This window comes from Calidris pugnax, unplaced genomic scaffold (genome assembly GCF_001431845.1).
Source record: "Calidris pugnax isolate Ruff unplaced genomic scaffold, ASM143184v1 scaffold28, whole genome shotgun sequence".
Classification (NCBI taxonomy): Eukaryota; Metazoa; Chordata; class Aves; order Charadriiformes; family Scolopacidae; genus Calidris; species Calidris pugnax.
In genome coordinates, this window is record NW_015090842.1 from 8887835 (window position 1) to 8906654 (window position 18820).

Sequence of the window (18820 nt, forward strand, 5' to 3'; positions counted from 1 at the left end):
GCATATTAAAATGTCTATCACCGTGGTATATAAATCTATGTAAATTGTCCTTACCTGCTGGTTTATGTCCACGCCGACAGCTGAAGGTTTATATTATTATTTTTAGGGGGTGGGGGGGCTACGATGGTATTTTTTACGTTCCTACAGCTGAACACGCAGCACCTGAAACACACGGAGGGGTTGGGGCTTGAGGAACCAGCCCCCTTCTGTAAAGCACCAGGAAAAGGACACGTGTGTCCCTCCCCAGGGACACCCAGGTCCTCTGGCCAGTCCCCCCTCCTCTCCCAACCTGTGCGAGCGACCGGCTGGTTTGACACCACGTCTTTGGGGACAGCAAGAAGGAAGAAACACAAAACCCCTCCGCCTGCCGCTGCCACGTCAGCTTCTCACCAGCCCATCTGGCATCTGGTTCGCTTGTACCCGAGACCTAGATTCTCCAGAGGACTCTCCAGGGCCCGATCTTTCAGAGACAAGGAGCTGTTGCAGCATCTATTTACCTTGTGCGGAGCCATGAAGCCTCAGTAGCACTGGGGGAAAAAAAAAAGAAAACCCATAAAAAAAAAAAAAAAATTCAGGCTGCAACAGAAGGGGAGGGGCAAGAGGAGAAATAATGTCATTGCGATGATGAAGGGCTTAATTGAAACCCAAGGATTGATTAATTAGATGTCCCGACAGGCTTTGGCAAGTTGAGGGAGGATGGAAAAGTAGGAATTTTTTAAAGCTGTCATAAGGCGAGGTTGGCTGCAGAGATTTGTGCTAAAGCAGAAGAGAGCAGAGGCCGGGCTGGATCTCCTGCACGTGGGTAAGTCGTTCACACAGAAGAAGAGCATTGCAGACTCTTGGCATGGGGACGAGTTCTTCCTGGTGTAGGGGAACAGGTCAACTCCTTGCACAGCCCCTGAATGAATGGCATCCATCACGTTGTCACCCATCACTGACCCTCATGGAGAGGCTCCCTGCCCAGCTCTGCCCTGAGCTCAGAGCTCCAACCGTCGCAGAAGACAACTCCGAGCACACCAAGCACTAGATACATGGCTTTTGAGTAAGATCCACCAGGACCACACTTCCCTCAGAGGCATTTCAAGCTCCTGAGTTCCTTCTGTTGCTGTGTTTTGACTAATATCATCTCATAGGCAATTGGTTTCAGCACTGCCACCAACCTGCTCTTCCAGGGTATGTGTAATCAGCTAATTACCACGCTGAACCTGGGAGTTTCAACAGCAATGAACCCCTGAGGGTACTCATCAGTGCCCAGAAGTCTGCATGTGTAACTTGGACACATTGTGAGCTGCGTCCCTTCAGAGGTACCTCAGAGGTCACACTCCACAGCATTACAGGAAACGGCACTTTGTAGATGTTGAGAGGTGCCAAGCATTGCCCAGAAGTTTGTGTTGGATGGTTGGCTTAGAAACGCTGTGGTGGGTTCCACATTCCTGTCTGGAGGCATCAGGAGAAGATAAACATTCATGCTCAGGTGTCATTTGCTCCACTCCACCGCCACCCAGCAGACTCACAATCCTTATCATCTGCCTAGCTCCTTTTAGCCCCAGTTTGGGTACACTGTTAACAACATTGATGGTTTAGCATGGCTCAGACTCACTCGTTTTACAGCGATAAGAACACCAACACCCAACCCCTTACCTCCTCCCCAAGAGCAGCTGCCCCCACCCCAGCACCAGCTGCATTTTGGTATCACTTGGTCTTGTTGGAAGGGAGAGCTGTGAGAATGACTCCTGGGAGCAGGAGGAGCATCGCTCCTCAGCCCCTTCAGTATGGAACACGTTTCAAAGCTCTTTTTCTTGCTCACCGTTCAGTAACTGTGGGTTAGTGATGAGGGATGCTGCAGCTGTTGGACCAACAGCTGTTTCCCAGCTAAAGCATTTGATGTGCTCCTGTCCCCGGTCCCCGTCCCTCGGAGACCTGCTCTTAAGAACACGTGTCTTCAGCCTGTCTCTCTGAGACACAATGTGCTCAGGGCTGTTTAGAAGTGGTTGGACCCACCCAACAAGAAAGCAGAAGCCTTGCTGATAGAAAACAAGACGGTGAATGAAGCTCTCCATCAAACACAGTTTTTATCTTGACAATTAAATCACATTGGCAGCCTGCTCTATTTAATCTTTATCGCATTCTAATTAGCCCTGCAGAACCTAGCACTGCTCTCCTGAGAGCTGGTTCCCTGGTGGTGCCCCCGTCAAAACAATACCCAGGGCACCCTGGATTTATCTGCATGAGGACAGCCAGTGCCTTCTGGTGTCACCCCAAGTCATCACTTGTTTGCTGCAGCAGACACACTTGTATCCCATCTGTTGTCCCTACGGACCACAGCACTGCTCTGCCGGAAAGAAAGCGATGCCTTGAGGAGAGGAAAAAGGGGTAAAAAAGAAAAAAAAAAATCCTTTGAGAGTGTCAACCCACTCTCTCCTGTCCTCAACACGCCATCAGGTCTCAAGGTAGGACGTTTCACTAGTTCTCAGGAGTTCACTTGTAGGACAACCACCTTCTTGGCCAACGTGCAAGAAACTGAATTGGGAGATTCCACAAGCAAAGGCAAAACCTGCTGCAGGTAACATTAAAAAGGAAGAGACTTCTGTTAACATGCATCAGGGGTTACAGTGGCTCTTGTACAAGTAAGGTGTGAAAGGATTCCAAGGTTTCTGCAGGCTGTGCAGCCACATCTCAGGAGGGCTGGTGCATCTTACAACCACTACCTGCGCACTTCACAGCAGGAACAGCAATCCCTCTTCCACAGTAGGAGAAAAGGAAGCAGAAAAGCTAGGATGGGATTAATTGAGAAAACCAAGATGATTGTAACCAAATAAGTTTATTGTAGAAACCCTTGGGAGACATACTGTGGCCCCGGTCAGGGTAGAGAATTTGGGACCAGTGAACCATTGTGATGTGCAGTTTGTCTTGAGAGACTCAAACCAACTTTTGAACAAAAACATGACAGTAATGTAACACCAGCCTCAGCAGAACAAGTGCTTGGACAGCAATCCTGTTCCTGAAGGCCCTCCCACAACCTCCAGGGGAATAGCAGCACATCCAGAGCACTAACAATGAGACTGGTCAGCCCAGAGGCACTCAGAGCAGGCAAAAGCTGGAGTGCCAGGATGCCCTCTGGACACGCTGACTGCCTGGCACAGCGGGCAGAGCTCAGCAGAGCTAACCACTGCTCCCAGCACGTTTCCTCACCCATGGAACAGCCCCAACAACATCTAGGCTGAATCTTCATAAAAAGTCTTTGCCATGGCATGTGCCACTTTTACCACCTTCTTCTCCTTGGCATCCGGGCCCATGTTGCTGCGGGCGAATTTAATCCAGTACTGCTCCGTCCTGGAGAGATAGTCCATGTGCTCCTCACCAGGCTGAACAGAGGGGTGCTGCTCCTCTCCTGGTACACAATGGAGGGAAGACAGAAAGAGAGGTCACAACCAGCAATCTGCTCTTCCATGTGTCAACCCGTCCAAGGCTACTCTAGTGTTTAAATGTAATAGAGACCTCCCAATGAAATGTCTCCTCTACCCGGGCAGTCAGTGTACTATGAAAACTTCACTTTTACTGGAAAACTCACCTGGATGGCAGTGAGGCCTTCCAGGCTGGCAGCAGAACCAGCAGGTATTGTACCAAACCCCACTTTACATCAGTATGAGTACAACATTCATCTTAATCATTACCTCCCTCATCTTCACTCTCTTCTTCAGAGCTCTCCTCTTCCTCTTCCCCTCCCTCTGCACCTTCCGTATCATCCTCCTCTTCATCCGACTCTGACTCCTCCAGCCATTCTTGTGCTTCTTTGATGAGAAAGAAAATAGAAGAAATAAGTAACAATCTGTTTCTCACTCCTACACCCAGAACCGTCATGGAGGATGCCAGGGCAAGGTCAGACAGATGAGTTCCCCTGCTGTTTTTATTGCCCTCCAGATCCCCTGTACACAGCCTGGCTCTGATGGGGAGCAGTGGGAAGAGATGAGACAGAGTCAGGAGGAAATGAACATCACAGAACAGCTATGAAAGAAAAGCTGGTTAGTGCCAATGCTGACAAGAATCAGCTCTCCTCTCTGGCACTTCAGAGCTCCATAATCATGGACAAGACTCCTTCCTTTCTGCCCTTTGCTCATTATGAATGTGCAGGCTGTGAGTTCCCAGGTCAGAGAATGTCTTTTAATGTCTCTCTACAGTCTCTACCACATGGCCTGGGCTGAATCACTTACCCACTACCATAAGAGATACGTTGCTTTAAGACAGACCCACATTTTCATTCAATAATGAGTAGAAAACCTATCAAATTCATCTTCAATGAGGTCTCTCAGATAATGGGTTTTGCAACACTAACCAACACGCTCGTGTAATGACCGTGTAGCAAGGAATTCAGGGAACTGACTTCCATGGTTGCCACATCCCCTGGGCTACCCTTCCCAGCTTGGGAACAGCCCAGCAGAGTAGTCAGACCACATGGCAAACATACTATACATTTAAGGTACAAAGAGAGAACCCCAGCAGATGCCCATATTCTTTGCAGTACCAAAGACTCTCACTACCCTGAGAAGGTGAGGACAGGCAAGAGCACACATTCCCGTCTCCTGCCAAGTGGACAAGCATGGCACAGCAAGACTTCCCAGGCCAGAACTTTCCACCAGTGAAAAGAGACACTCTGTTTACATGTCTTGGTTTGCAGAGTAGACAGACTAGAGCTCACTCGCTACAGTGATCACAGAACTCTGGACCAGACAGGTTTCTGCAGAGACTGACCAGAAGACACTCACAAACTCCCAAGCTTCTGCCCGTCCAGGAAAAAACACTACTCAAAGGTTCATCACCACCCTTGAGGAAAGTCCACAGTAGCTTAGTCTTTTTTTTTTTACCCCCCTAAAATACAGCACTACAGGAAACCATATCCTGGGGGGCTGCTATGCTGAAGGCAGAGAGAGCGAGATCCCATCCTCAGAACTTACTTGGATCCATTTCCACTAGCACCTTCCATTCTTCCATCTTGTGTAGGTCAATGCTGTAGAGGTCGCTGAGGGTGAACTGGCGATCGCCCACCTCAAACATTCCTCCATACACATAGAGAATCCCATGCTTCACTGCCAACATGGCATTGGAACGTGGGCATGGCTCCACTTGCTGGCCTAAGGCTCCATCTTCCTCCTCCTCCTCCGATTCAGACTTCTCCTTCTCTTCTGCAGGTCCAGAGATCACCTGCTTGATTGTCATGACAGTCCCATCTTCTGTCACCACTTCTTTGACTACCTCCACTGGGCCTTGTGGTTGTTGCTTCTCCATCTCCTCATCGTCAACACCCTCTGCCTCAGCCTGTCTGCCACGTCTTCGCTTCCTCTTCTCTGATTTTGGTCCCTGTTAACAGGAACAAGGAACAGAAGGAGATTGTGTGTGAATTGTGTGCACCTAATAGCGCGTACAGCAGTTAATACAAACACTATGGATGCTGCTGGGAGGCAGCAGGGAGAATTCAATTATTTTTCACTAGAATTGTAAGTCTCAAGTGATAGGTACAACCTCCCACTCAGCATGGACTTCTACAAGACGTAAAACAAGGAGCAATGAAACTCCTGGAGAACACACAACATGGAGTTTCCTCCTCTATTAACGGCAGGCCATGCTGAAGAGACAGAAAACAGCTCTTTTGCTCTCTGTCTTGCAGGTGTACACAAACACACACAGAGTCCACTAGTCCGTGACAAGAGCAAGAGAAAATAACCCAGCATTTTGTGAAATCAAAACAATTGCTGGGTGCTAAATTACAGTGTATTACCAGGAAGCACTCCAGGTCTTTGAAATACTGTGTGAAAGGGCTGGAAAACAGTCAGCTGGGCAGGCAGAAGCAAACACCTGAGTGCATGTTTGCCTGTTATTATGCGATTGACTTCTCCTTTTTGAGAACAAAGCCAGAAACAGTGGGGGTGAAAAGGAGGAAGTTCAACTAGGTCATATGCACCTCACTTTCCCCTTATGAGTGGTTCAAACAAAATCAAAGATCTGAGGGTCACACTTCTGAAGTTCTTATGAACCAAGGTTAATATTTCATCTCTTCTAGTAGCTTATCGACAATGGGGAAAAGAGGGAGGGGTTTCGATCCTAACGCAAGATCTTTTTACAGTAGCTTATACTGAACTATCTCATGTCAGATTTCCATGTCTTACCTGGAGCTGGCCTCCAGTAAAACACCATAACTATATTTTCATGCTGCTTTGTCTCATTTTGCATAACAGATCAACAGGTGGCATGCAGCCTGGCTCCCAGAGGAGGGGACCACCAGGGCTCACTGGTTTCCTCTCTCCCCAGTCTGCATCACACTGTGGGAGCAGGGCATGGAGAGCACAGGGAAGAAGAGGGGCAGCATAAAGTCACAGAATTCAGTTGGTTTGATAGTAAAAACCTGCTAGAGCTGCACAGCCCCAGCTTACTTTCTACAGCCTCTCGACCTCTTCACAATCAGTGGGTCACAGATCAAAGCAGCAGCCACACTTGGTGGCTCAGGTTCTGGGGCACCCAGAGCTACAACAGATTTCTCACAGTGTTGAGGAAGCCTCTATATCAGGCCAGAAAAGGCCCAAAAGACATATGTCCAATGATCAAGGAGAATGAAATGAATACATTTGTGTTATTTAAAAAAAACCAACAACAAAACACTAACCTTTAGCTGTCCAGGAAACCAGCGGTTTTTTCCCATGTCATAGAAATAAATATCGTTGAAGAAGTCCCCTTCAATGCTCTCTTCCTCTTCCTCATCATGCACGCCTCCAAACAGCAGGGAGCGGTTATTGGGACCGATGGCCACGGAGAAGCCAGACCTGGGAGTGGGTTTCACTCCGGATGGGTTGAGCCGACTCCATGCCCACTTGTCTGGTGGTGGATAAGAGCAAATATGAACATCAGCAAAGGAGAACCCTGATTGTTTTCAGATCTTCCAAGGCCCTTCAGTACTCCAGCAAGTACCTCAACGACCCATTTTGGACATTCTCAGGTCTGCACAGCTTGTCTTCAATAACAATGTTAATCAGAACCACTTGCATTTCCACTTCCATCACACAGCTCATCTGCACATCCCTTCTACCATTAGAAAGCTGCTGTGTCTTCAATAAAACCAAATGCAGAGAGCAATCTCCAGGGTGTGCTTTCTGGGGCAAGGAGCCTCTTGAAAGGTGTATACAACTGTTCAGGAGGGTGGAGTTCTAACAGCAACTCATTATATACAGCCTTTGAGTACCAAGAAAATGTACCTCAGTTATCCCATGGAGCCCACCCTACTTCAGTTCTCTCCACAGGACTCTTCTACTTTATCTGTCAACTTCCACCACTGCCTTAACCCCAAGAATAATTACAGTTCACTGTAAGGAGACCCAACCACACTTTTAAAAAGGGCTCAGCAGCAGGAAAAGGCTTATGCTCTAAACCCTCCACTTTTACTCCAAGCCCCTTCTACTCTGGATTTAAAGCAAATTCTTAAAACGTAGGCCAGGAGAAGCACATGCACTGGCTAGGGACCGTGTTCCCGAAGGAACCACAATTTCAACACGATAAACTATAAATAGGACATAATGCAAGCAGGGTCTGGAATCCAGACAGTATGTGACCAAATGTCCTCCCCCAAATCCCACTTTAACATGGTCAGGTTTAAAGAAATCAGTCACAACTTCAACATTTTAGAAACTCAGCTCAAAAAAAGCCAAGGATAAAATACATTCTCTCCTAAGGAAAGTGATGGAATTCCTATTTCTGGGGACATTCACAAATAAAACAACCAACCAACCAAAACCCACTCTTGATAATATCCCTGCACTAGGTAGCCTAATGAAATCACATCCCAACCCTCTCTCTTAAGAGTCTGTAAATGAGACAACTACCAAAAAGAGTTTGTCAAAACAGGAATTTCCAGTGTGGAGAATTCTGAAATCCCAAAGATTTTCTGTTGTGAAACAGAAGAACAGTGATCAAAATGTCCCAGAGAACAGGAATTTCAAGATGTTTTAATTCCCTCCCACATACAAATTAAAAAAATCCCTAAAATATCTTTTCTTCTATTTTTTTCTGAAGCTGCCTGTGCAGACCAGAGCTTTCCACATAGTTAACCAAGGAGCCTGGAGACCCTTCACTCCATCCCAGACTATCCCAGGACAACTAGGAGGTGTCAACATAAATGATGCTGTGAGCTAGAAGTGATTCTCTGACAAAAAGCATACCCCAACCTTCCTCCAGAGCTCTGCCAGTTTCTCCACCAGCTCCGATCCCCCGGGGTCTCACTATGTCAGAGCCACCATCTACACCAGCTCTGAACTCAGGTCACCTGGAGCTGAGAACCAGGACTCCCTTAAAGCCTTCCAGAAAGCTCTGCTCAGGCAAACAGTCACAGCCTCGTCTTTTCAGGCTGTAAAAGGGAGTGCGAGGAGGGGACAGAACCGCTGTGCAGCGTACAGTTTGCTGCAGCAACAAGCGCCTACTTCCCATTTCCCTTTGCAGAGCACAGCAGTGAGGAATTCTGCCCGCGTGGGTGATGGCCCATCTTCCTTCTCCAGCACACATAAACAAAAAAGGAGGATGTAATTCCTCCAATATTCCCCTGCAATTGTTTCCCTCACCCCAGCCCCTTTCTTTTTCAGCTAGAGTCACAGTATACGAGCGCATTCAGCAGCTCCTGAGAAGAAGAAATATTTTAAATCAACTCATCTGCTGTGTTTAGCCCCAAAGCAAACACTGGGCACAGCGCTTTTCATTAAAAGGGAAATTTTGTTCTAGGCTTGGGGTTTTTTTGGTCTGTTATTCAAGGGAAGAGAGAGGATTTGTATTCACAGTCCTGCAGCATCACTTCCAGCAGTGCCCTCCCAGCTGCGGCAGTAGCTTACCCTCCTCCTTGCCCGCACCTTCGGTCTTCAGCAGGAACATATCTGTATGCAGGGTGCCTTTATCAACATCTTTCTTAATTCGCTGCAGAGAACGGAAAGACAGGGATGCTCAGTGAAACAGTTTCAGTGGCTCAAAACACAGGGGGCCCAATTCTTCAGAAAGTTACCCCCACCAGAACGGCGGTACACGCTGTTCCGAACTCACCACCCCACAAATAAGCCTAATGGCAGCCTGAATCACTACATTCCTGCGCTGAAAACACCAACACTGTGACTGGGGTAAGGAGAAGTCACACAGCTAGTCACTCTGTGGCTCTGGAGCATCAGGCAGCTCACAACCATAGTGCTCAAACCAAGAATATTTCCTGTGATGAGCCACAACGAACTTCTGCCTGCAACAACCAGGCTGCAACAGATCCTGGAACTCATGGCCATATGAAGACTAACGTAGTGCAGTTGAAGGGGAGGGATTTTGGCACCCAGAGAAGAGAAATAAATTGTCACAAGGGATTAAACCCAATTGTTTTGCGAAAGAAAGGAAGGATGGGCTGCACCAAGGAAACAGGAGATGCAAGGTCCTGCCTCTTACTCTACCACAGACAGTTTCAGGTGCTCTCAAGGGACTAATTTAACATCTGTGCCTCTGCTCCTGTAGCTGTAAAAGAGAACAGATACCCACTCCACCAAAGTGGCACACGATAACTTTCCACAGGGCTTACAAGGCCCTCTGGGATTCTGCTCTTGAATGTTGAGCAGAAGCTCAGAGTGTCTGCACTCTGTCAATTGCCCAAGTTTAAGTACGGATCTGTGACAAGCACACAGACTTTCAGTCCCTGCCACCCCCCCATCTCCATCCCACTACAAGAGAAGCAGAGGTGACAGCTCTCTCTCTACATCCCAGCCCGACTACAGCTGTCATTTTTAGCATTCAGGGTCCCACAAAGCCTCAAGCAACAGTTTTTTTTTTCCTCCTAAACAGAAACAGAACAGAAGCCCCACTTCCACCCCTACTTAAGGCAACAGCAAGACACCCTCAAGAGCAGGAACAAGCCTCAGCTGAGGCAATTAAATGCATCATTTTAAATGCGATTTTTCCCTCGCTCCTTTCACTGTAAGCCCCTGTGCTCCAGTGCTCATAGCAACATGCAGCATTTGAAAGCAGCACTATGCAACACCACTGTAGGAGGTCTTTTAATAATGTCATTATCCACCCATCCCTTCATACAGAGCTCCTGCTTCCTTGTAATTCCCTTCCTCCCGGGGACAATGGCATTGCCACGCTGCGTAACTCCTGCCAGGATGCAGGCAGTGGATCCCAGCAGAAGTTGGGAGGGTTTGGTCCAGTCCTCAGAAGATGAGCAGGGCCTGGGTGAACTTGACAGCACAACAGCAAGGTGCTGTCCTGTTCTTGCTGCACGTCTGTACCCAACCCTGTGCCCTACACTGGACAGGTTTTATTATTATTGCAGAGTATCTGTTATTGCATGGCCTGGCATCCAATTCGCAGGATCCGTATCCAATTCTTAGAAAGGTAGAGGAGAGGAAATGGAAAGAAAGTGTGTTTGAGGCACTGCTCAGCAACGCTGTAACCTGGATGCCACTGACAAGCCCTGGGGAAGGCCAATAACGAAGTGCCAGAGGAAACAGAAGAACTCTGCCCACAGCGCAGCTGAAGGGAAGCTTCAGTTAATTTAAGGACCAGGGTCTGCCCGTAGGGCTGTCACGGGAAATTTGTTAGTCTGGGGCTGTGGCTCACGTGTCTTCCTGCTCTCCACATGCACGTCTGTTAGCACACTGAAAGACACACACTCTTCAAGACAAGATGCCTACACTGGAGAGATCCTCTTCTGTGCAACCACTTCAATGAAGTCAACAACTGCACAATTCCACCTACTGTCCTCGAGCAACAGAGAATCAGGCACACAAGGGACAGGAAGCCTGTAAGAACAAGCATCAGTGACAGTCCTGTTTTATGAATAAAAGGTTATACAGCGATGTCTCCCTCAGCCACTGCCAGTTCTCCAGCACACAGAAAACAAGCAAGACAAGATTTTGCATTAGTGAGTCGTTCTGAGGCACGGTTAGAGGAGATCTGGTGTTGGAGACATGGTTAGAAGGGCTGGGAGCTGCCCAGTTTGAACAGACCCACAAGAGAAAGCCACCAGAGCAGGAAGGGAAAGAAACACCTTCTAGGAAAGGTGCTGTAAGTATCGAGGACACCAATTCATAGCCTGGTGGTGCATGTATTGTGGCGTCTACAGCAGTAACTCTCAAGTCCAAAGGGCTCTGAGTCATCGTGCCAAGCAAGTGCCACGCTCTGGTAGTGTCACACTTCACTGCCTTTGTCACCCAGGTCTAGAGCAGAAGTCATCAATGAGGTGCAGGCTGTGGACAGCTGAGATAACAGCAGCCTTTTTAGTCTGTCCCTCACCTTAATCAAGCACCCCTCTAAGCCTCACCTGAGCAAAGAGCTGTCAGGGTTGGACAGGCAGAGGAGGCAGAGGAGAACAAGGGAGGGAGAAAAGAAGGGAGAGGAAGAGAGACAGGAGCCTTCACATCTTATAGCACTGAAGTGCACCCCAGCGACTGGGAAGTGCCTGTCCACTCACAATCACAGAAATGGTGGTTATTTCCTCCCCAGTCCCAGGCAGGCTGCAGGCTGTCCTTAAATGCCAGATGGAGCACACACTCATATGTGCAGGGGACACACAGGCTGAAACGTGCAGGAGCACAGTAAGATGTGTCCTCTGCTCAAAAGGAGGGGAAATAGCAAACACTGAAAGAGCAGTTGGCTTCACTATCGCACAAGCTGCAGAGAATAACTGCATTATTTTTCCTCCTGAAAACCACATGGCTCCCTGTAGTAAACACGCTACGAATGCAACATGACAAAGCTTCTTGGGCAGAGAAAACCCCAATGAGGTGGAGTGGGAGTTAGTTATTTGTTGTCAAAGAGACGCCTGTTTTCCCCAACTCACACTGGCTCAAAAGCAGACACTTCCCCAGCAAGAAGTACACGCTGCTGGAGAGATCAAGCCTCTTCACACCCAGGACACCTGCCTGCCCTGAGCAAATCGCTGTCAGACACAATAGGCTCCTGTTCCCCCCACTGTCCTTCTTGCCTTGAAGTTCCAGGTGTTTACTTTCAAGCACAAAACTGGCTTGGATATCCACAGCCTGTTGTTTGCATATAAAGGTACATTAGCAACTTACAAGAGTTTTAGGGGCTAAAAAAAACCCAGCTCCACTGACAGAGCAAAACGCCTCTTTCTCCCCCTTCAAAGAGCAAGAAAACTGAGGCACGGAGAGCTCGTCTTGAGCAGAAGGGCAATCGGGATTCCCCATGTATAGTGGGCTAAAAATGTCTGAAAAAAGACCAGCAGTGGCAAAATACATCCAATTAGCAAAAGCCCTTAGCAGACAGAACTAGAGGAAACCAGTCCCACCAGACCTTGCAATTCAGGCAGAAGCTTCAGCCCTGCCACAAGCAGTTTCCCAGCAGAATCCAACTCGGCTTAGCAAACTTGCCATTAGAAAAAAAACACCCCCAAAACCAATAACACCCCATGTGCTAGTCTTCTTTGGCATCCCAAAGCCTTGCACACATGTCACGCCAGCCCTCCTATGGCTTGTGAGCTGCTTGCACCTGCAAGGTAGAGCAGCGTTAGCCTCCAACACCTCCTGGCTGCATTTGCCTTGCCAGTCAGGCACAGCGCGCTCACGTTGCCTAGCAATAGAGGTCTCATTGCTTTATCCAGCCAAAAACGCAGCTTGCTGCGGCAAGCCCCATCCCCAGCACGAGAAACAGGCGAGGACATCTTTTAAGATCAGCAGGAGAGCAAGTCTGAGCTCCTTCTGGGATTCTGAGGTACATTTTAGGCAGAGCTGTAAACACCCACAACACCCCCTTCTCTAAGGGATCATAGAGGTTGCCTTTATCATTTCCAGGCTGAAGAAGAAAGATGAACACAGGGACACCATTCTGCTAAGAAACGTGCATTTTTAGAATATCAGGCACGCTCTCCTCAATTTGTGCACCAACATCTCAATTTAGTTTGTCCAGGGTTGTAAATTTCCTCTTTCACCATTTGCATCCTGGTTGTTCACCGCTTGGTCAGCAAAATCTAGCGGCTGGCACAGGCAAAGGCATGTCTGGGTACCAAGGGTCTTGTCCTGGCTCTGCACACAATAACTGGAGTGCCTCAGACAACTCACTTGATCTTTTCTACCTCTGTTTCCCCAGCTGTTGAAAGAGACCTTTAGTACCTGAAGGAGGCCTACAGGAGAGCTGGGGAGGGACTCTTTATCAGGGAATGTAGTGATAGGACGAGGAGAAACGGTTTTAAACTGAAGGAGGGGAGATTTAGATTAGGGATCAGGAAGAAATTCTCTACTGTGAGGGTGGTGAGGCATTGGCACAGGTTGCCCAGAGAAGTTGTGGATGCCCCATCCCTGGAGGGGTTCAAGGCCAGGCTGGATGGGGCTTTGAGCAACCTGGTCTGGTGGGAGGTGTCCCTGCCCATGGCAGGGGAGTTGGAACTTGATGATCTTTAAGGTCCCTTCCAACTCTAACCAATCCATGATTCTATGATTACTCAGGTCATATGAAGGGAATTCAGCAACACTGAATTCTGGACTGACAGACGTTACTGAACACTGACCCTCCACACTCAGCTCTGCATACACGTCCAGAAAATCAAAGCAGGGACCAAATCTCTCTGCTTCTGCCTTCCCAGCTCATGATGCCTGCTGACCAGACTGAGGACAGGCAAACTGATCAGGGAACAACCCTGGCTGGAAGCTGATAGTGTTGTTCAGGCTTCAGAGAGCCCCAAGAACCAGCTGGGTATAGGGATGCCTACAATTCCACCCATAACCATGAAGCTCCTGGGCTTACATCTCTTTCTGCCCTAGGCAATGTGCATTATACCACACCACACAGCTATTTTTGGTACAGTACTTTAAAGCAGATTTACAAGGGCTAAGGGGACCACAGGATATAATGCATCTGAACTGCCCGTCACAGGAAAGCAGCCTTACCACACCACAGCTCTCCTCCAGCAGTGTGACAGCCACATCATGCCAATACTAAAACAGAGGAGCTATTATGATTTCCACATATACATGCTTGGTAGCAGCTCTGGCCTCAGGAGGCCTCCACACAAATCTGTACCTTTTTTTACAGCACATGTGCAACTTAGTCCTGCCTCTTATTAGAGGAGGTCTCTACATGACGTGGTGAATGATGCTTTGCTTAGACACCTGCCTGGTTTCATATGCAAAAATGTCTTCATGTGCCCAAAAATCTCTTCATAGCACTCCTGAATGTAGCATCTGCCTCTCTAATTGGAGACAAGGAATAGGTCTTCTCCTTTGTCTGCCCAGCTCCAATTAAGTATTGTTTCTTCTACCTCTTACCTCTCCCAAGAGCACCCCAGCCAATGTCTCTGGGAAGAGCACACAGGCCAAACACACTTTCTTCACTCCGACGTAAACCCAGAGAGGCTCAGCTCAATGATTAGCTATGAGCAAATAGCCACACATTAACAAAGTTGTCTCCAAGAGGAGCTAAATCTTGCTGAAATAAATTTTCAGGACCATGCTAAAGGTTTGTTCCCTTTGCATCTCAAGAAAGCCACAGAGAAAATTCTGCCCAGTGCTTTGGTCAGTTTGTAGCTCAGCTGTACCGCTCCTGCCAAGTTCACTTGTGCCACAGAATACACAAGCACAGTCTCTGTTAGGTATGGCACAGAGAGGAGCAGACTTAGCTCTCTGTATTACAAAAGAAGTAGACTCATAACAGGAGTGGTTGTGCAGGAGTGGAACTGCACCAGCTCTCTCTTATCCTTGCTCGGTGCCCTGCAGCTTTGCACTCCCCCATCCCTTCTACTTCGTTTTCATTAGCTCAAAACAACCCAGAGCAGTGCGACAGAGCCCACCCTCATAGAGCAGAATAGAACCAACTGCAAACATGTGTCAACTTTTATATTTCCACAGGGCTCAGTGTGCACTTGAAATCCAGCTGCTTTCAGTAGCCATGATAGAACCACATCTAGCAGAGCATGCAGGCTCGTGCTTCCTTCCCACCATCAAGAGTGAGGAAACAGGACAGAGAAAGGAAGAGGACAAAGCCTTTTTGGGTAGAAAATGCCTCTGTATTGTTACTGCTATTTAACCAAATGCACATCTGATGAGATAGAGCCCTAAGCGCAGGCCGTGAGGAGGCACAAATGCTTCTAAATATATAGACAGACTACCTTCTCTCCCTTTTCCCTGCTTTTCTTCTTTGTTCATTTATTCACATCAGAAGAACAACGCGTCCTCCTCCCCCAGCGACGCACTGCTGGAAGCGATGCCTTTCCACTGAGACAGTAGCAGCAGGATCCGGGTCTTCTGTCTGCATTCGCAACATTAAAAGCTTTTGCAGGAGCCTTTTGCTCAATGAAATATTTACTTCCTCCCGCTCAGCGTGGAGACAGGGATACTTGGTCAATGAGGACATAGGGTCTAAAGGGCTATCCAGTATAAATTACCATGATTAACAAAGCAAGAAGCAGAGCAGAGGAAGCCTGGTGCTCATCAGAAGTCTTCTTTGGCTTATTGAGTTTGCTAACTAGTGCTGTTCCCTTAACCCTTTCACTGATGCAAGAAAATACAAGTCTCCTGGCAGCTGCTGCTTTCAACCTGCAAGTGCTAAATATGGATGAGTACTACCTGAGAATGCTTTAAGCTGGCAGTAACCACCACTGTTGCCAAAACTGCCATTTCTCCCAGTTATTTATTCCTACTTCTGTGATATCTCCTCCTTATATTGAATTAATTAGCAGAGAAAATACAAAATTCATTTTAACCAATGTAACCTCCTCAGTCGGCACACAATTGCATGAAGAGAGGGACAATTAGAAGACAAGATGCCTCTTTTGGTTTGATTCACAGCAGCCTGAACCATCCTGCGTACGAACAATCCAAGGGCACAACTGCACATTCCCCCCACGCTGGCGTAGCCACAGGCTAACAGGCACTCTCCTTACCAGTGGGTTTTGGACATCTGGCAGCTGCCTGACATGTGGAAACATCATCAGTCGGAGCAGGGAGCAGTTCTGTGATGAGATCACCAAATCTTGCACTGGAGACAAGGCTTGCGAAACCAAGCAGGGGGAAGTAGCAGTACAGAGAGCTGAGTTTTGCTCTGCCAAGCTCTAAGCCCATTGCCTTCTCCAAGCAGTAAAAACACAGGACTCCACAGCCAAAACAGGTCAAGACCATCACATCGACCCCACTTTGGCACCTTGATTTAGTTTTCACTTTCACCCCTTAGTTTTCCCCATCAACTATTCTGTTTAGCATCCCAGAAAATAGTTACCAGCTTAACACAAAGTCTCTCCTACCTGTTTGGAGTAGCCTCCATAGATGATTATGCTGCCCTCAGGAGTGGTAGCCATTTGACATCCAGATCTTGGAGCAGGCCCAATCCCTGATGGAGCCAGCTTGCTCCAGGTGAAGGAGTCCAGGTTGAAGGCATACACATCGTTGTAGTAGATATAATCTCTAGGGAGAGCAAATTGGCACACCACAGGTCACCATTTAGGACAGGATAAAATATCACTTCAGGAACAGCACCAGGAACCTCTGAAGAGATGCTGCACCTTACTCAACTCCTTGCATTTATAGTTTTTCTCCTTCCATAACCATAGCAATGTACAGAAGGTTTGTTCAGGTGAAAGTTACTATTTCAGTGCAATAATCTGCATTTTACAAAGCTCCTTTGAGCAAAACCTCTGGGCTCTTTTTTACCTGCATCATTCCTTACTACAGTAGAGGTTTCATCAACTCTACCTGGTTAATGTGATCCAAGGTAACTTAAACCAGAACACAACACATCTAGACAGCCATAGGCCTAATCTGTTTTGAGGTATGGGGGAAAATATACATACATCCCTGTTCTCTTTCTACTGCACAACTAACACACTGCCAGTGGAAAATACTCTGCAGAGGTTAAACTCCCCAGGGCACAGCCAAACCTAGGGTGGGCTGTGCAACTTGCACTGTGCTTGCAGGGACTGTCATTACGCTGCTTACTGTCTCTGAGACAATCCATAGCTCAGCTCTCTTCACAGTCCCCATGACAGTGTAACTGTGACCTCAGGTAGTATGTGAGAGCCTACTGGAGATGTTTCTAAGAAGACAAGGCTCTTTGACAAGATTCAGAGGCCAAAAGCGATGTATTGAGCTTCAGCTACAAGGACAAGTAGCTACTTCAGTGATTAGATAAGTGGTACAATAGTTTCTCAAACACTTGAAGACTTTAAATCAAGATCACTTGCCTTTCTAATATGAAAGTCTGGTTCAGTAAGAGTAGTGCTGAGGATAATCCTTCTGTTAAAGCCCAGTTTTCTGTTACTGATGAAATGTTGTTGTTTTGGGTTTGGTTTTTTTTTGGTTCGGTTTTTTAACATAGGATTCAGTACCACCAGCCATCCTGCAGTAACCCACCTTGCACTCTCATGGAAACCTCCAAAGATGATCAGTTGTCTTTTGCAAGCAACCATTCGATGCCCACTGCGTCCAGAGGGACCTCCTGATGCTCTGAAATGCAAAGAAATTCCACTTATCAGCAAAATTCCCTTCCCTGTTAGCGTATCAGTCAGTTTTTATTGAAGTCATTGGCAGCTGGGCTACTTCAGCTCTCCTGGAATGGGAAACCATGGGGAATGTCATTGCCTTGATACATAGCTATGCTTTTCTCCAGAAGGGTATGAGTGCACTTCTGTGACTCTTTGTAATTGCAACACAGGTATCTGCTTTGGTACATATATATGCTTTTCTCCAGAAGGGTATGTGTGCACTTCCTGTGACTCTTTGTAATTGCAACACAGGTATTTTGCAGTTACAGTTTTATTCCTAGTGATAAACCATCTAGGCTCTAACAGCACCCAAATTCTTGGAGTCTTTTCTGCTATCACTCAGGAGCTAATTTTTCAAAAGAGTTTGATGAATAGCAGTTAACTCCCACAACTGGAAGAAAGGCACTCCAGACTGAGATTTTTTTCCCCCCCCAAGTACCAACTAGAAACCAGAGACCAGCTCTGACATCCACCCTCCTTCAATGTCTTAGGAATTCACGTACCCATACCATCTTCACTCCTGTACCTGCAGTTACGATAACATCAAACTAGTGAGAAGACTTCATAAATTACTTAGATTTCCTCAGGAACAAAGGCATTGCAGCAAAACAAGTCATCCTTATTATCTTACACATTAAGAAGCAGCTCTGCTCACTGTTCTGCTCTTTCAAGCCTTCCTGACCTTTCAGTTAAATGTGCCACTTCCACTTCCAGGAACAAGCAACAACACCCCATCTGTCACATCCAAAAGCTTCACGCGAAGCCAGGCAGCTGGCAACGACGTTCCTGAGAGGCAATGAAGATGCACCTTCCTTCATGTTCACCCACAGACTGAGCATCGTTTGAGAGAAAACAAAAACAACTTCAAGAACTCTCAAAACAAAGGCAACTTTAGGCCAAACGGCAGAGAAACCAGGATTTTGCTTTGTGTGTTCTCTGCCCCCATGGATTAATCCATCACATTTTCACTCTCGCTGAGGAGTCTCCCAAAGTGCACGCGGTGAGCACCACTGAACTCAGCAAGACCTCTCAAATAGGCAGCATTAACACGTGTTAAAGTTGCAGAATCAGGGCCTAAATAAACAAGAAGCCCTCTCACTGCTGAAAACAACAAAACTTAAACCCACAACCCTACTGCTACGTTTTAACTGGCAGCAGGTAGCTGTAAAGAGCAGTGATAGACTTCTGTGGAGAGAGAAAATGAGGGCTCTTATTCACCATCAAAAAATGACAATCTCACACCAGTCATAATGAAAAACTCAAAGCAGAACAGCAGCGTTTGGGTAAGACTGAATTAATATTGATTGCTTGGAGTTTTTATTCTAACAGAGAGTA

General features: G+C 47.4%; 1 protein-coding gene across 1 annotated transcript in view; it reads right to left on the minus strand.

The window, feature by feature from the left end:
• Positions 1–2802: 2802 nt before the first annotated feature.
• Positions 2803–18820, minus strand: part of KLHDC4 (kelch domain containing 4) — a 29110-nt gene continuing 13092 nt past the window's right edge. Inside the window, exons 6-12 of the mRNA XM_014942563.1 lie at positions 17355–17447; positions 16250–16409; positions 8862–8943; positions 6656–6864; positions 4953–5355; positions 3675–3791; positions 2803–3391 (exon numbers count right to left, since the gene is read on the minus strand). Of these exons, the coding sequence (XP_014798049.1) occupies positions 3216–3391; positions 3675–3791; positions 4953–5355; positions 6656–6864; positions 8862–8943; positions 16250–16409; positions 17355–17447 (1240 nt within the window). The 3' untranslated portion in view covers positions 2803–3215. The remainder of the gene's footprint in view (positions 3392–3674; positions 3792–4952; positions 5356–6655; positions 6865–8861; positions 8944–16249; positions 16410–17354; positions 17448–18820) is intronic.